The 15,637-nt window shown below is 41.7% G+C and overlaps 1 protein-coding gene across 1 annotated transcript in view; it reads right to left on the bottom strand.

The window, feature by feature from the left end:
• The window catches only part of afg1lb (AFG1 like ATPase b), a 29,090-nt gene extending 13,690 nt beyond the window's left edge, over window positions 1-15,400 (bottom strand). The window contains exons 1-7 of the mRNA XM_073492934.1: window positions 15,286-15,400; window positions 14,795-15,072; window positions 10,718-10,772; window positions 10,503-10,604; window positions 10,119-10,246; window positions 5,388-5,487; window positions 1,568-1,626 (exon numbers count right to left, since the gene is read on the bottom strand). Of these exons, the coding sequence (XP_073349035.1) occupies window positions 1,568-1,626; window positions 5,388-5,487; window positions 10,119-10,246; window positions 10,503-10,604; window positions 10,718-10,772; window positions 14,795-15,072; window positions 15,286-15,400 (837 nt within the window). The remainder of the gene's footprint in view (window positions 1-1,567; window positions 1,627-5,387; window positions 5,488-10,118; window positions 10,247-10,502; window positions 10,605-10,717; window positions 10,773-14,794; window positions 15,073-15,285) is intronic.
• Between the last annotated feature and the right edge of the window lie 237 nt (window positions 15,401-15,637).

Genomic DNA, 15,637 nt, shown 5'->3' with positions numbered 1-15,637 from the left:
AGGAGGTAGTGTGGGGCAGAGAGGGACAACAGGCATTCAGGACCTTGATGAGGGTGGATTAGAGAGGGCAAGGGTGCTGCTGGGAGAATGGGTGGGGAGCAGGGTGACTCCAAGGCCTCCCCAGTTGTAGTGCGTTTACATGTGTATGCATATGTGTCTGACGATACAGTGGAGCATAGGAGGTCCCTGATCCATCTCTATATCAGCTCAGGGGTCGTTAAATCTTAAAAATGATGAAGACCAATACCGCAAAAAATATTGGTTAAGGCAACATTATGTAGAAATTGGCATTATGTGTGATTTGTACTAATACAATGCTACTACATGTGTTTTCATCTCCGATTCCAAAACAGTCGAGACGCTGTGTAATATGTCATTTAAAACTGAACTGTGTTGAATGACATGTAGTAATATCCTTTACACATGTGTTTCACAAAGTGGTGAACCTCGTCCATCCTTGCTTGTGAACGGCTGAGCCTTTCGAGGACGGCCCTTTCAAACCCAATCATGATACCATCACCTGTTACCAATGTACCCGTATAGCTGTGGAATGTTTCAAACAGGTGTTTTTGGAGCATTACACAACTCTCCCAGTCTTTTGTTTCCCCTGTCCCCTTTGTTTGAAATGTGCTGCTGCCATCAAATTCAGAATAAGCATATGTTAACAAAAATCAATGAAGTTGATTCTTGTGAATTCACTCATTAAGGTAACTTTTGATTATTATCGCGCTAATGGAGCTAAATTAGAATAGAAATTAAATAGAAATTAGAGCAGCTCATACAGGTAAGTTTATAGTCACAGTACGTAAAGTTTACCACCTATTGGTTAAAGCTAATCAAGACAGAATAAGTGGTCCTATGTGTAAAATTAAACCCGTTTCTGTTGCCTCTACCTAATTTCTTATAAATAGGGAAGAACAAGCAGTGAATTTGTGGCCTGAAACACGGCAGCTGGATTTCGCTTGCCTTCACCATTTAGACTAAATACCAACAAAAGATGCAAGAATGCTGCCCTCCTCTGTTGCAAAATGCATGACAACAAATTATTATGCAATTATTTATGATCACGGTCACTCCAAAACACATCAATGATCATCTGAGATGCAGGCGGGATAATGGTGCTACCTGCTTAAATTGCAAAGTAGATTTTTCACTGGAAATGCTAACCACCGCATTGCTCTTCTCCTCTCCTCTCCCCCGCCACTCGGCCCCCTTTACTTTTGAAATGCAAGCAGCCCGGGTCAGTCACTCAGCTCGTCCGCCCCATCTCTCATTCACATTACCTGTACTCACGCGCGCTCTTTTCCATCTCTCCCTACCTTTCTCTCGCTCTCTCTGTGAGTCTTTTCACCGTGCCCTGGTATGATCAAAGACAGCTTTGTGACACTGTGCGAGGCATCCAGGAAGCAGGAAACATCAAACCACTAAAGAGCAACTTGCAAAAAAGGACAGGCACAGAGGGACAGAGGCGCACATGCAAGTGTGTGTATGTGTGTGTTTTAGTGTGAATGTGATAAACAAATGAATAAATTAACAAGACAAGAGAGAGGGATGACTTTGTCTCTACCTTCAGCACGTCGATGAAAGGCAGGAAGGTGTCCCTCTGAAGTCCGTTTTTGTACAGATCTGAAAGAGGAGGGGAGGGCCTGTATTAGAGCTGCTGTTTAGCCTCCTAATAATGTCATTCCCCCGCCGCAGATTGGCACATAAAGTGGCTATTGATGAACTGAAGGATGGGTGGGGAGGCACGACAAAGGGACTGGGACCAGGAGAGAAAAATGGATTTCTCTACCGGCAGCGGCAGCAACATAAAATTCATTACATTCCCAAACAATGGTGGCGGGAGAAAGGACTGTCGCCTTTTCAGCGCGGACAATGTCCACAGCAGCTCGCTGAATAGAGGTTTCAATTAGCTCGGCTGGAACAAATTACATCTGAAGTAGCATCCCTGATAGACAGATAAAACAGATAGGGATGCACACACAAACACGGACAAAGACGCACACACATGCGCAGACACACATCGAGGTTTAAGCTCTCTCCAGCTGCAAACAAGTGGTCGTTGTTGATGTTTGGGCTTAAGCTTACTGCAGCAGGACCTCACACACATATCAAACTTGCTTGATAACTCCTATACAGTAATGGAGTGTGCCATGTATGGTACACTGCCATGGTTAAAGGATTATTTTGGGACATGCCCTTCCTGGAGATCGACATCACTCTGATGTCTGTAAAGGAAATATGAAGCTGGAAACAGGAGGCAGTTAGCTTAGCTTAGCACAAAGACTGAAAAACCTTGGAAATAGCTAGCCTGGCTATGCCCAAAAGTTATAAAGCCTACCAGCACTTAAGTTCACAAATTAACACCTCTATCTTCTAATCTGTAAACAACAGAAAGTGTAAAATCAATATATTGCAGACTATTTTGGTGGCCGGCAGCAGTGACTTCCTCTAAATAGAAGCATATATCCTCATGTTTCTGCACAGACTTAATAAACAAGCTAAAACATGCTCATGGGTGAGCTTTAGAGGTATTTGTAGGGTGGATTTGTTACCTTTAGAAGAGCCAGGTTAGCCAGCTTTTCAGTTTCCAGTCTCTGTGCTAAGCTAAGCTAACTGCCTCCTGTTTCCAGCTTTGTATTTGCTGTACAGATATGAGAGCGGTATGGATCTGCTCATCTATTTCTCAACAAGAAAGCATATTTCCAAAAATGTCAAACTATTCATTTAAGACAACAAAGGGAGTCATGTAGGATCCATAAACCCAAAAGTGATGGTTTGCTAATCCTTTTTGACATACAGTCAATTAAAAACAGTGCAAAGACAATATATTTCATGTTTTACCTCATCAACTCTATTCATTTTTGTGGATATCTGACAAATTGTTACAGACCTGGGTTTTTCTGTTTACGACACTGGTGTCGCAATCAAAAACTGTCGGGAGGGAAATCGCAATGTCTACATAATGTCGCTTTAAATCCATTAATGTAAACTGCATGTGAGATCCAGTGCACGGAGGGGGTTCCACTCTAAGAAAGACACCATTTATCCCCCTTATCCTCCTCAACCCCATTAAACTCCATCAGTGTATTAAGACAACAAAATGCTACTTTAGCCATTCAAGCAAAAACCCATCTCTAAACTCCTACTCCAAACACATCTCAGGCTTTCTGATAAAAGCATCTCCACATCAATAAAGATGGAAAATATATGCCTTTCATGTCCAGTTGTCTCTTATGGCTTTCAGTGTTCCATTAACCATGTAATTAATACCAAGTAGGCCCTCTATCAAGTTTGCACGGTTATGGCGCTTTGTTCTTAATAGCTAGTAAATATCAGAGACGTGCGTCTTTGTCTGTGAGAGCCGTCTTGCTGCCATCCACTCCACTCGAGACTTTGTGGTATCAACATCTTCCCGCAGAAAGACAGACGTCAGATAGCACATCATGCATTTATCTCCACCTTGATCACCGCCTTGCTCATTCTTTCTCCAACCGTGCTCCACTGTCACTAAATGCAACATCAAAGCCTGTTTAAATGTTGTATGATGTCAGTGAAAGCTGTATCAAATGTTCCTCGCTTTTTCCTCTGGTTAATTGCTTTCAAAAGGTGCGTTCTTGTGAAGCTCAATCGATTCTTAGTGCAGCCAAGCACTTTTGGATAAAAGTATTAAGTGAATAATGTAGATGAGAGATTTGCTGGTTCAAGGGGAGGAGAAGCAAACATGTTGATGTTCCAGGAATATTACTTGCAAGCAAATTGTTTGCTGAATAGTTAAATGGACCTTCAGAACATCTTAGTGTTGGCCTTTTGCCTTCTCAGTCCTTCAGAGCCGAGCTCTCTGTCAAAGCTGGACATCCTTGCATTCTCGCAATAAGTGGTAGCTTTTACCACTTATCGCGAGAATGCAAGGGTGTCCAGCAAATAGTTCTTTATAATGTCAGCCTTTTGATCATACACTCACATTGAGGTGCAGACAATTGTGAGCCTTAGTATTCATTGATCAAAATTTAACATGCTGCAAAACTCCTCTCAAACATCCCCCGAATGACTGTGATTCATAAGTCACATGTTCTGTAAATCATGAAACTGGAAATAACTTCAGACCCTGATGAAGGTTTGACTATTCAAAAATATTGGGAGAGATTCAAATGCTACTTCAGACAAGAGTTAAGCAATGTGTTTGATGTACTTTCAACAACTTAATCATTTTTCCTAAGGTGCTGGAGCTGTAATTATGTTGGTTTAATTTTCTGACACAGATAATTCTGATAAAAAAAAAGTGAACCGATAAATTTCTTGTGCAAGGCACATCAAGTAAAACTGAATGTTGGAGGTGTATTAGATATCTCCCAGGTGTGGCCTGACTTCAGAGCATGTACATGAAGCAAAAAGAGAAAGTGTACTGTTCTTCCGACGACCCTTCTGTTTCCCTCCATTTTCTTTTTCTCATCAGAGATTTGTCAACATTGCAAATGTGTAAAAGCAATGAAATGGTTACTTGTGTTGCTAAATTGTCCAGTGATCAGACTAAAAAAAAAAGAAAAGAGATGATGTTAGGGTAAGTTTTATCTGAAAGGCAAACTTCCTATTTGTTTCTACAGTAAGAAGAATCATGTTCAGATAATGTTGTGATCAGGGGTGCCGAGATATCGAACTATTCACAATAACCGTGATATTAAAAAAGGAATCTCGATATTGTGTAATAATACACATATATAACATTGTGTGAATAATCCAGCGAACATGTTTTGATTGAGTGCATCTGGCTGCCTCTTCACTAGTAATTGATTGTTCTTTTTGTACGCTTTGTACGTTATGGTTACAGACTCTTTCCACCTCTCTATACTCGTATTTTGAGGGCAATTTATTTATTATTATGTATTAAGAAAAGAGACAAAACACACAGTGAACAAAGTTAAAGATAGACTTGATTGCTAGCATTTCTTTTTGAAATTTCTATAGATATTGTGATCATTTGTTATCGTGAATTCATTTGGCCATGATAATCGTGTAGTGAAAACCTGATATTGTGACAGCCCTAGTTGTGAAACAATTATTGTATGTTTTTGCAATATTAGTAGAATTAAAGATTACACTTTTTTGCAACTACCGGTATCAGTGTTGTGATGCATGATGGAATTGCCAGTTGAGTTGATCAGTGTGTGGGGCAGAAGTCTGCAACTTAGATAGCAAACTTCTATAATTGAGTTGATGCGTTTTTGAGGACTTATTCCGATCAGACGGAACAGAAAAGAGTGATGCTACAGTGTTAGCCATGATTGCAAACTTGCACAAAACCATCCTACCTACTCACTGTGAGTTTAGTAACAATATTCATGAACAAAAGCTAGAAGTACAACGTGCTCAGACACTGGTGGTCATACCATCAGGGGGTCTGTTGGAGGTGGCCACCACCACCACTCCGGTCTTGAACAGCGTCTCGAACAGCTGCTTCAGGATCATGGCATCAGCGACGTCGGTCACCTGACAGAGCAGAACCAGAGAAGAAGAGAGACACACTCATGTGCTGTATAATTTACCTTTTCTCGCCACGCCACATGTGCGTGCGTCTGAGGTTAAACCATGCCATCAACACTCCATGTTGATTAGTGTCATTCAGGTGTGCTCATTCAATCCTTTGTGTCTGGTCATGGCCATTCAAGCTCGCACATACACACACATACACACATACACACACAGACACACACACACACACAGACACAGACACAGACACAGACACACACACACACACACACACAGACACAGACACAGACACAGACACACACACACACAGACACACACAGACACAGACACAGACACAGACACAGACACAGACACAGACACAGACACACACAGACACAGACACAGACACAGACACAGACACACACACACACAGACACACACACACACACACACACACACACACACACACACACACACACACACACACACACACACACACACACACACACACACACACCTAAACCACTTGAACTGACTGCAAATGGTCACGAAGCGGCTTTCTGCTGAGGACAAGTAGCTGAGGTAAGGCAGCAGTCCCCGAGCTAATCAACGAGGCAAACGTGAGAATGACTGACCGCAGGCGAGAAAACAAGAGGAAGAAAAGATTAATGAAAACAAAGCAATGTGAATCCACACTGGGGTCACAATGGCAGACAAAGACGCTATCCAAGACGGCCATATAAAAGGCACATAAAAGGTGCACGTGTGTCGCATGATCGCACAAAGCTACGAGGTTATACTACATGAATTCAACTGTTCAATTCACTGTTTGCTGCCTTTTTCATCTACATCATTTCCATGAGTCCACAATAAACAAAGGTCAATGATGGCGCTGAAGCAAGGACGTTTATGAGTCGCTGGCTGTCAAATGAAGAGCTCTGACCTTTCTATTAGTAATCCAGTGCTCTCACTTTTGTTCTTATTCTCCCATCTGTCTCTTTTCACCTCTGTTGTTCTTTTGAACAAACACGAGGGGAGACATCATGTTGCAGCAGCACGTATAAAACATGCCCATTAAACATATAACTGATACGAGAAACTTAATTATTTCAGACTTCTGTTGTTGCTTACAGTCTGATGCTAATTTTAATGTACATGCAGTACATACATTCATTGAAGAGGCACAATGTAGTTTTGGAGAAGAAAGTCAAACTCAGAATTTTAATATTTATAATATAGATACAAACTCAGAAATATTTATTTTTCCATAACTGAATAAACAAGCTGTTCTCAGAGGAAGATAAGGTCCCCAGAACACTGTTTGAAGCTAGAAAGGTGGCAGGGTCCGCCACACATACACAAGGTAAAACGGTATGAAATTGTGTTGTCCTTTAAGTCAGTTTGTTCAGTCACAAAAACAAAGAGTTAATTGATTTACGTTTAGGCATAAAAAAAAATAAATAAAAAAAATCAGTCAATGAAGATCATAGTGCTCCTTTAAATTTTCTTCCCATATGACAACGAGAAAAACCTTCCCTCGCAAAATTAAACATTACGTCCCAGTGAATCATCCTCATTGTAAGTAATCTGGGAGATGCATTTCAAGCTTCTTTGCTAGCATCTTAAAGAAAGGCCATGAAGAAGGAGTATGTGTTGAATAAAAGGAAAGACTTCTGTCCCGCCCTCTCCTCTTACTCCCTCTTACCTACTTTCCTGTCTATAACAGGCACTTCTGATGGCCATACCCACAGCATATGCCTCCTTTCATACTCTGGAGAGTCTTCTGCTTTTGCATATTAGCCCCACTGCCCTTGCCAATACTTGATTAACATTTGTGTTAAAGCCTTGATTTCGCTAAGGAGAGGTGGCTAGGGGCATCAAATTAGTGCGTGTGTGTGTGTGAGTGATTGTGTGTGCGTGTAATGAGAATCAACAGAAAGCCAAGGCTCTGTGTCTCTCTGAAGGGGCCCCCATTTCCTCCGACCGCAGGATTTTATTTTCATTTCAAAAGAATCATTTAAAAATGACCTTTTATACAACCTGGATTTGTTTATTCATGTGCCCTCAACATGGGCATAGTATGAGGGGCAATATTGATTGCTGAATGAGCGGGGGGAGAGGGAAAGAGAATGGGTACCCACAGAATGAGAAAGGTGGAGGGGGACTGATGTAGCACTTGTGGAGCACAAAAATAATGGTGCAATCTCCGTCAGCCAATGCCGATATTTAAATGAGCATCCAATTACTCAAGCGGCTGTCAGTTTACAGCGAGGCACACGGGTGCCAAATTAAACCTCTTTTGATGTTACACCTCTTTATGTACACAACCTATGAGCAATTTCACAGAGGCTGCACAGTGACTGAGGCCCTGAGACAATGACGCTCAAGCATTTTCTTCTCACTCTTCTTCTTCCTTCCCATCTTTCCATCTCGGACCTCTCAATGGCGAGTATTCATTAGGGGAGCCGGGTGGGGGCCGTAAAAGGAGGGAGGGGGGCTACAAATTACTGATAATGGCACGGCGCTAATGAAGAGAATGGAGAAATGTCATTAGCATTTAAGAGGATAAGATCCATCTGACCCGCCGCCGCCAGTCGCTTTCTAGCTCCACTCACTTAAGGAAGCAGGAGAGTGCGACTGATACCCAGAGCCTCATTTGCATGGCTGAGTGGAGGAGGATGCTGATTGGTATAGACCCCCACCCCCCCATCCTCCTCCCCTCCCTCCATCCCCAACTCTCCCAACCTCGCAACCTCTTGTTTATGCATCACAAACAACGCGCACATGTCTTCTTGTTTCCCCTCCATTCACCGGTAGCAACAGTCGACAAGCGAAAACAGCAAAGCTGGCGACGGCAAACAAAACAAATCAATGAGAACGCACAAACAGCGCCGCAGTTTAAAATGTGAAAGACGGGCGGATGAAAGGAGCAGCTCTTGATCCTCGCAGATGCATAGAGAGTGATTAGAGGGAGCAAGCGCACCTTCTGTGACCTTTGACCTGCTGGCATTAACTGTAATGATATCAGTAAGAGGAGCAACATTGTGCTGCTAACAGATGTGTTTGGCTAATGATAAAGACAGAAGCACACGTCTTTCTCTGCTGCAGTGAATGACTAACTACCTTACAGAGAGCTTCAGAAGTGGCTCTCTCCTTTGTCACCGACGGGTGAAATAATGAGAAGTTCTGCAGCACCGATGGCTGACGGTGCTTTTCAGTCGTGTAAATGCGGTGTGTAAAAACCATGCATGACTTGGCTGTGATGGTGTGGGAGCAAACCAACTGTTTGAGTGCACAAAAGGACGCAGATCACTGACTCATCTGACCACTGCAGTTTCAAGGCAAAATTAATTGAAATATAATTGAAATTGCAACATGGCCAAGTGCAATATTCAAATCTAAGAATCTGCAATGTTTTGATAAAAGGTGACAAAACAATATCATATCGCAAACTCTGTCCAAATAACTGCAATATGATTTTTTTCAGCTCTTTTTCGGGAATTACAGTGATGTGAAATAATCTACCTTGATACATGTGAGATTACAAATGTCTTTACCTCTACTAAAACTGTAGTACTACTTTACCGCGTACTCAGAAGACAAAAATGTTTCATTGGTACTTGAAGTCATTCTAAAATTTATGCTATGTTCTAAAAGGGCCACTAGGTGTCCCCAGTCCTGTTTTTGTGAGGATATCAAGATCTGAAGCAGCCAGTTGTCCAGTCAGGAACGGCTGCGACTGAACACTAATAGTGATCACAGATTTAACACTCAACACTGAACTCAGAGTACAGAGAGCAGCATTTAACATGATTTTAAACTAGGAAAGAGGGCTAAACCATAAACCAGTTACTTCTGCGAACATAAATACAAAAACAAATGTAAATTATAACTTTGTCCCTCTGTTTTTGTCCCTCTCTGGTCTGTGAGTTACTCTACATGTCAGACTTTCTCTATTTATCTGTGTTGCAATGTCCCTGCTGTGGATCAATGAAGGTTTATCTTATTTTATCTTAAAAAATACGTACATATAATTACTTCAGCATGCACTGAAACAGAAACATGACCACCTCTTGTCAAACTTCTGCTACCAGGTGATCGACTGATTGACTGTTGTGTAAAACGTGTTTTATCTGGAACAGTTTTCAACATATTTAGCTTTAAACATTAGAATTGTCCAGCATCCTTGTTGTTGTTGTTGTTTTTTCGCTTTGCAAACTTGTTTAAATCTTTAAACTGCCTTTAAATACAGACACTGATTATTTATTTTTAAATTGATTATTTATATATGTATATGGTATTTATACCATATATACAATGTGTCCCAAAAGATCTACTATAAATCTATGGCACATTTCAAAGACTTCATAGGTATTTATTTAATCCTCCCAGCCAACAGGTTGGTTTAATCTTTTTTATTTTACAATAACCTGCCGAAGCATCAGCATGCCTTTATTATAAAGAGTTGTACAATCAATATACTCACCAGTATTACCTTTTTATTCAGTGTCGAAGTACGGCTGTTTTAAGCAAATTTATGCAGCTAACAATATTCAGAATTCTTATCTTGTTTTCTATGTGTAGTTAATGTTCAAGCAGGTTTTAAGAACAGACACACACACACGAATCCAGCTTGTTACACACTCGCTCACCTGAAACTCGTCAAAACACAGCAGGCAGGTTTCATTGCTGATCTCCATGGCAACCGGTGATATGGGGTCATAGGTGAACATTTTCCCTAGCCTTCGTTTTGGCAGGCTTTGTTTCCTCCGATGGATCCCTTTAAGCAGTACACAAACGTCAGGCACATCTTAAAGCACACCTGCATCGGCAAAACCTCAGACCCAACGACAAAACTGAATAAAGCGGTAATTTCACCTGTATGCATAATGGTAGACAATTAGCAGGAGGGCTTCAGGACAAACAGGGAGATAAATATAGGATCTCCAGCGCATGAGGAGTCAGAAAAACTTACATGAAAGTCATGCAAGCCAACGTTCAGCTGGTAGCACGTGGAGTGGGAGGATAATACTTACTTTGGTGGATGTCCAACATGAAGCCATTGAAGTGGACTCGCTTTTTACGAGTGTTTTCCATATGGGAGTAAAAAAGGTCCATGAGCATGGTCTTCCCTGTGCCTGAAAGGGAGAGGGATTAAAGGAAAAGCAATAATACTTCAGTCAAGATCTCCAACTTCTTAGAAAAAGCCATTTATTTCTCTGATAAATATGCTTTTTATATGTGAACTTACCAACATCTCCATATATATAGAAGCCTTTTGGTGGTGGCGGTGGAGCGGGTTCCTCCTTTGGTAGGAAAAGAGAAAGATGAGGAAATGACTGTAGTATGTTTGTTTTCTATTAAATCTTTAAACAGCTGCTGTCATCATAAACAATAATGCACAACAGTTCACCATAAATTAATTCAAAATTAATGCATAGATGAGTTGCTTATTAAAATCACAAAACACTATAGCTGGTGACCTAAATAAACTTCGTTATATTCATTACCATATAAGACTGAATCATCGTTTAATAAACAAAGTATGCTGAGGCATTAAGCCACCACTACAGTGTGAGGTTTCACATTCTCCAGACTAGCCCACTGCAGGGGAGGAAGACAAAGGGGATCTAATCAACAAGACAAGCCAGGGTTCCCACGAAAGAAAAGCATCATCAGAGGAACAATGGGGGGATTTGTCAGACAAAACGGAGAGGACTGGATGAGGCTCCATACGAGATGGAGTGGACTTGTCTGTGCAGCCTGTTTAGCGCTGCTAATTGTGATACGGTACTGTTGCATTGAGGTGCTGCTGGAAGTCATTGTGCTGCCTGCCTCCTATCATCAAAAGGTCCTTGCTTCAAAAAAAAACGTTGTCTGTGTGACCGAGCTGAGAATATCGAGTAAAGCCAAATATCTCTGAAGAGAGCCCGAGCCATGTAAACGCATATGTCATCAGTTTAATCATGACATGGAACGATCACTCGGAGCATGTTTGTTTAGAGGACGACAGATGATAGATGTTTTATAAGGTTTTAATAACAGCGTGGTTGAGGATTGTCCATCTCTGTATCCGGGCAACAGCAAATAGCTTTGGAATTAACTCAACAATAAATAGAAAGGTTTGTCCTCTTAAAATTTAATTTAGCAACTATTTCAGACGGTACTCGGTGTCCACCGTACAAGGAGCACTTGACTCTGGTAAATGCAGACAATGGCCAATTGAAAAGTAAATGAAAAAACAAACTTGTTACCCATCCTCTGTCTCTGCCCTCTCCCCGCTCCTCCCCTCCACCCCCTCCATCCTCCATCCTCCATCCCTCCATCCCCGCCTGTCCTGTGCTGGAGTGAAATACTGGAAGAGCAACAAGCCTTTCCTGTCTGCTCTGGCATAACAGTGTGTGACTTCTCCCTGACTTCCCAAGCTGCCCTCTGGCATGGAGGGGTAATTGTCAGTGGTGGCTGGAAGCCATTCTGCCACGGCAGAGTGGAGAAGGACAAGGCTGTCCCTCAGCCACTCTGTCTAGCTGAGCTCCGTGGCCTTGTCTCACCTCCCGATGGAGGATATAGACTGGCACATGAGTGGAAAAGTTCACATACAGGACATGGGCACTTTGGCTTTGAGCTGACTTCAGGAAAAGTTGTGTTTGAACGTGTTTATCTACAGCCAGAGATGTCGTGTCTCTCATTAACAAAGGTCAACAGAGAGGTTGTGGGAGTCTCGGTTTGGTTTAATGGGTACAACTGTCTTTATGGAGACCTACAATGTACAGGAGGACACTATGATGCAGGTCTGACTTGAAAAGGGTGGCTCCCACTAAACAATGGCCCATTGTTAGCCGACCATCCGCAAAACCACGCCACATTGGGTCAATATTAAGTCAAGTGTACTCTCCTCACAGACTTGGTCAGTTAGTGAGGACAATGGCGGCACTTTCACAGAGAGAACAGACACCGAAAGGACAGTGGTATGACCTGATTCAAACCAGAATAATTGCATAAGTACTCCAGTCAGTGTGTATGTGTGTGTGTGTGTCTGAGAGACAGAGCAAGAAATAAGGTGCAAAAGGAGAGGGGGGCAGTGGTGTTGATAGCCTAACACCAAAGTATTTGTCAGAGTCCCGAATCAAAAGCAAAAAGGACAAGAATGGCCCAGACAATAGGGATCCCCTCATTACTGCATGGGGACGGTGAGAGAGTGAGAGGGGTGCCGGGACTGGCCCAGCGGGAGGTCTGCCCTGCTGCCTTCCAAAATCTCTGCCTAACCCTATGTGTCTGTGCCAGCCAACCAATAAAAAAAAAACTCCCACCACCAAATACTAGACAGTCAGCTCCCCTGACCTAAAAACAACAACAGCCCCCTACATTACGCCGTTCCAAAACTCACATGCACAATACACTTCCCAGACCCCTACCCTCCCTTTGACCTGAGCCCCATGGCCACCATCAGTGATACAACTGGAGTACAGTGCAGTGGTCTCTGTGAAGTCCCTCCATATGTTAGACGTCAACAGGGCTTTGTAACAGAACGAGAGTCCAGATGCCACACTGTTAAAGGCTTTATACAAATCCATGCTGCCTTTTAAGTTGAAAACCATGTCCAAAACCTGTTTTTTTCTATCCACTTATGTATTTTTACTTTCCAACATTTTTTATTTTATTTCATTCCTTAAAAATTCCTTTAAAAGGAAATTTAAAAATCTGAACCCTCGCACTTTTTAGCAAGTTTTCTGCTTTACCTTATCATTACGACGTAAATGTTGATTGCGCAGTGTAATGGTGATAGAATAATGACACCATCCGCGTTTAGTTTAACTTTGCTTTGCTATCTTGTCTGCCACCGCAATTTTTATCTGCTTTCGTGTCTCCATTATAGACTAAATGAATGACTAAACTCATCTTTTGTCCTGTGTTGCCGGTAGTTGCGACTGGGCAAACTGGAAAGCGACCCACTTGGAAACGCAACAAGAGGAAAAGTTGCCAGTTTCTGCTTTAAAGTTCAAACAATGCAAAACTTCCCCTCAGTCAGATTTGGTGCAAAATGAAGATGATTCAGAAGTGACTACTCAATATTGATTTTTTTTAATATGCAGAGAATATAAAATGGGGAAGTGATTTTAGACATCCCATTAGTCATGGGCATGAATGCTAATTATCCTAAACTTACTAGCTTATTCTTGAGCTTTCAATCATATCACATGGCTTGTGTTTGACATAAAGGTTCAGAAGCTGCAACATCATCCATAAGATTTCATTTTTTTTTTAAAAATGTAGCTCTCTGTCCTGATCCTGGCACCACAGTTTTTGCCCTAAAAGGCTGAAATTTGGCATGGAGGTCAAGCGTGTGTGTGTGTGTGTAGGTGTGTAAATGTGTTCATGCCAGCTGGCTAAGAGGGGGCGTGGTGATGGGAGGGGCCTATCACAAAACCTGTAAAAGATTTTGTGTAAGGGTTGGTGACAAGCCAAAGGACAGCTGATTAACTGTTCCTGTCAATTTGCTAAAAGGGGGTGTGGTAGTGGGAGTGGCCTGTAACAAAATGGTACACAGCTTCTAAATGAATTTACATAACATGACCAAACTTTGTAGGGAGACTAACACATATACACACACCATTTTGCCACTTTTCTGAGGTTGTTTGCATTTGAATGCATGAAGACGTGGATGCCAGTGAGTACCTGGTCGCAGCTATAGCAAATTCATGCTTCTTTAAATCTTCACAGCTACTGAACAGGAATATCAACAGATGTATGTAACTCCATCCACCCAAACAATAGTCCTGATTATGCAGAGCTTGTATTCATTGATGTAGGCTGCAAACTGAACACGCAAATATTCTTTCACATAGCTCTACATGTGAAACAAAACTAAACAAGAGAAAAAAATAGATGACACATAACAGTTTTTAGCTTTTTGTTTGTGTAAGTTTATTAAGTGAACTGAGTTTACATTTTGTGTGAGTGACACGTGATAGATCAACTTCACCTGGCAGATAAAAAAAATCACAGATGGTGACACACAAAGGAAAATGGCTGCTTTTCTGCCATTGTGGTTAGCTCTGTGGTTGTATGTGGTCTTGATCAGTTGCCATTAACATTTATGGAGACTAAAAACTAAACTAAATGTGAACAAATCTATCAATAATGAATAATTAATTCATAATAATGCTCACAACAGATTCAATTCAGCTCAAAATCTTTTAAATGTTTTTTTTAAAGTAAGAATCAAGCATGGGTTTCATGCCAACCTTGAGTACCTTGTATTCTAACTTGATTATCAGACCATGCATTATCGTGTTATGACGCTTCATACTGATATTAACTCCTTTACCTGAACAGGTGATCCATCACCTTTGTTGTCAGCTGATGCCACGTTGGGCTGTTTATCTTTTGGAAGCTGACTCGTGCCATCTTTTGAGTTTACCCTTGGTGGAGGCGGGTTCAAGTAGATGCTGTTGTTGTAGTCCTTCAGGCTGTGCTGCAGCTGAGCCAGCTGCTGGACCACATCTCTCTGCTGAGCATCTTCCCTCAGAGAGCCACACTGAACGAGGCGATCATAGTGTCCAGCAGTGTGGCTACATGATGCACATGTCCTCCAACTAGTGTAACCTTGAAACATTAAAAGTAATCTGTGTTAGTCGTTACAAACATAAATACACATTGACTCTATTAGATGTCGCTAAAGTCAGGTGGGAGAGTTTATGGGTGATGCAGAGAGCAAAGTTACCAAACATGTTTTAACATAAGAAGACAGCTTTTAACACGCCAAATCGCATAAAAAACGGAATATTATTAACTACAACATGACGGAGAGACGCTTACCTTTTCCTGTGCAAGTGGCTGACAGACGGTAAATGTTCCTTGAGGTCAGAACAGTGTCTTTTAGCAACAATTTGACTGAGCATCTGACTGCAGCAGGGACCGTGTAGGCCGCCATGATGTTTCAAAACGCGAAAACTTTATTGAGATCAGTTTGACACATGAAAACCACATGACACAGGCATGGAGGGGAATTAACTGTGGCAGATACTAAAGAAATGTCACCAGATACAACAAATGTCTTGATTATTTATTTACATTTGAGCTTGTAAACAACGGAAACAAACCTCAGCTAAAGATTAGAGCTTTATAGATCCCTGTTGTTTACATAACTAAGTTTATATGAGTGTTGATC

Source organism: Pagrus major, chromosome 22 (genome assembly GCF_040436345.1).
Source record: "Pagrus major chromosome 22, Pma_NU_1.0".
NCBI lineage: Eukaryota > Metazoa > Chordata > Actinopteri > Spariformes > Sparidae > Pagrus > Pagrus major.
The sequence above is the reverse complement of the archived record's forward strand: the minus strand, read 5'-3'. Positions and strand labels throughout refer to the sequence as shown.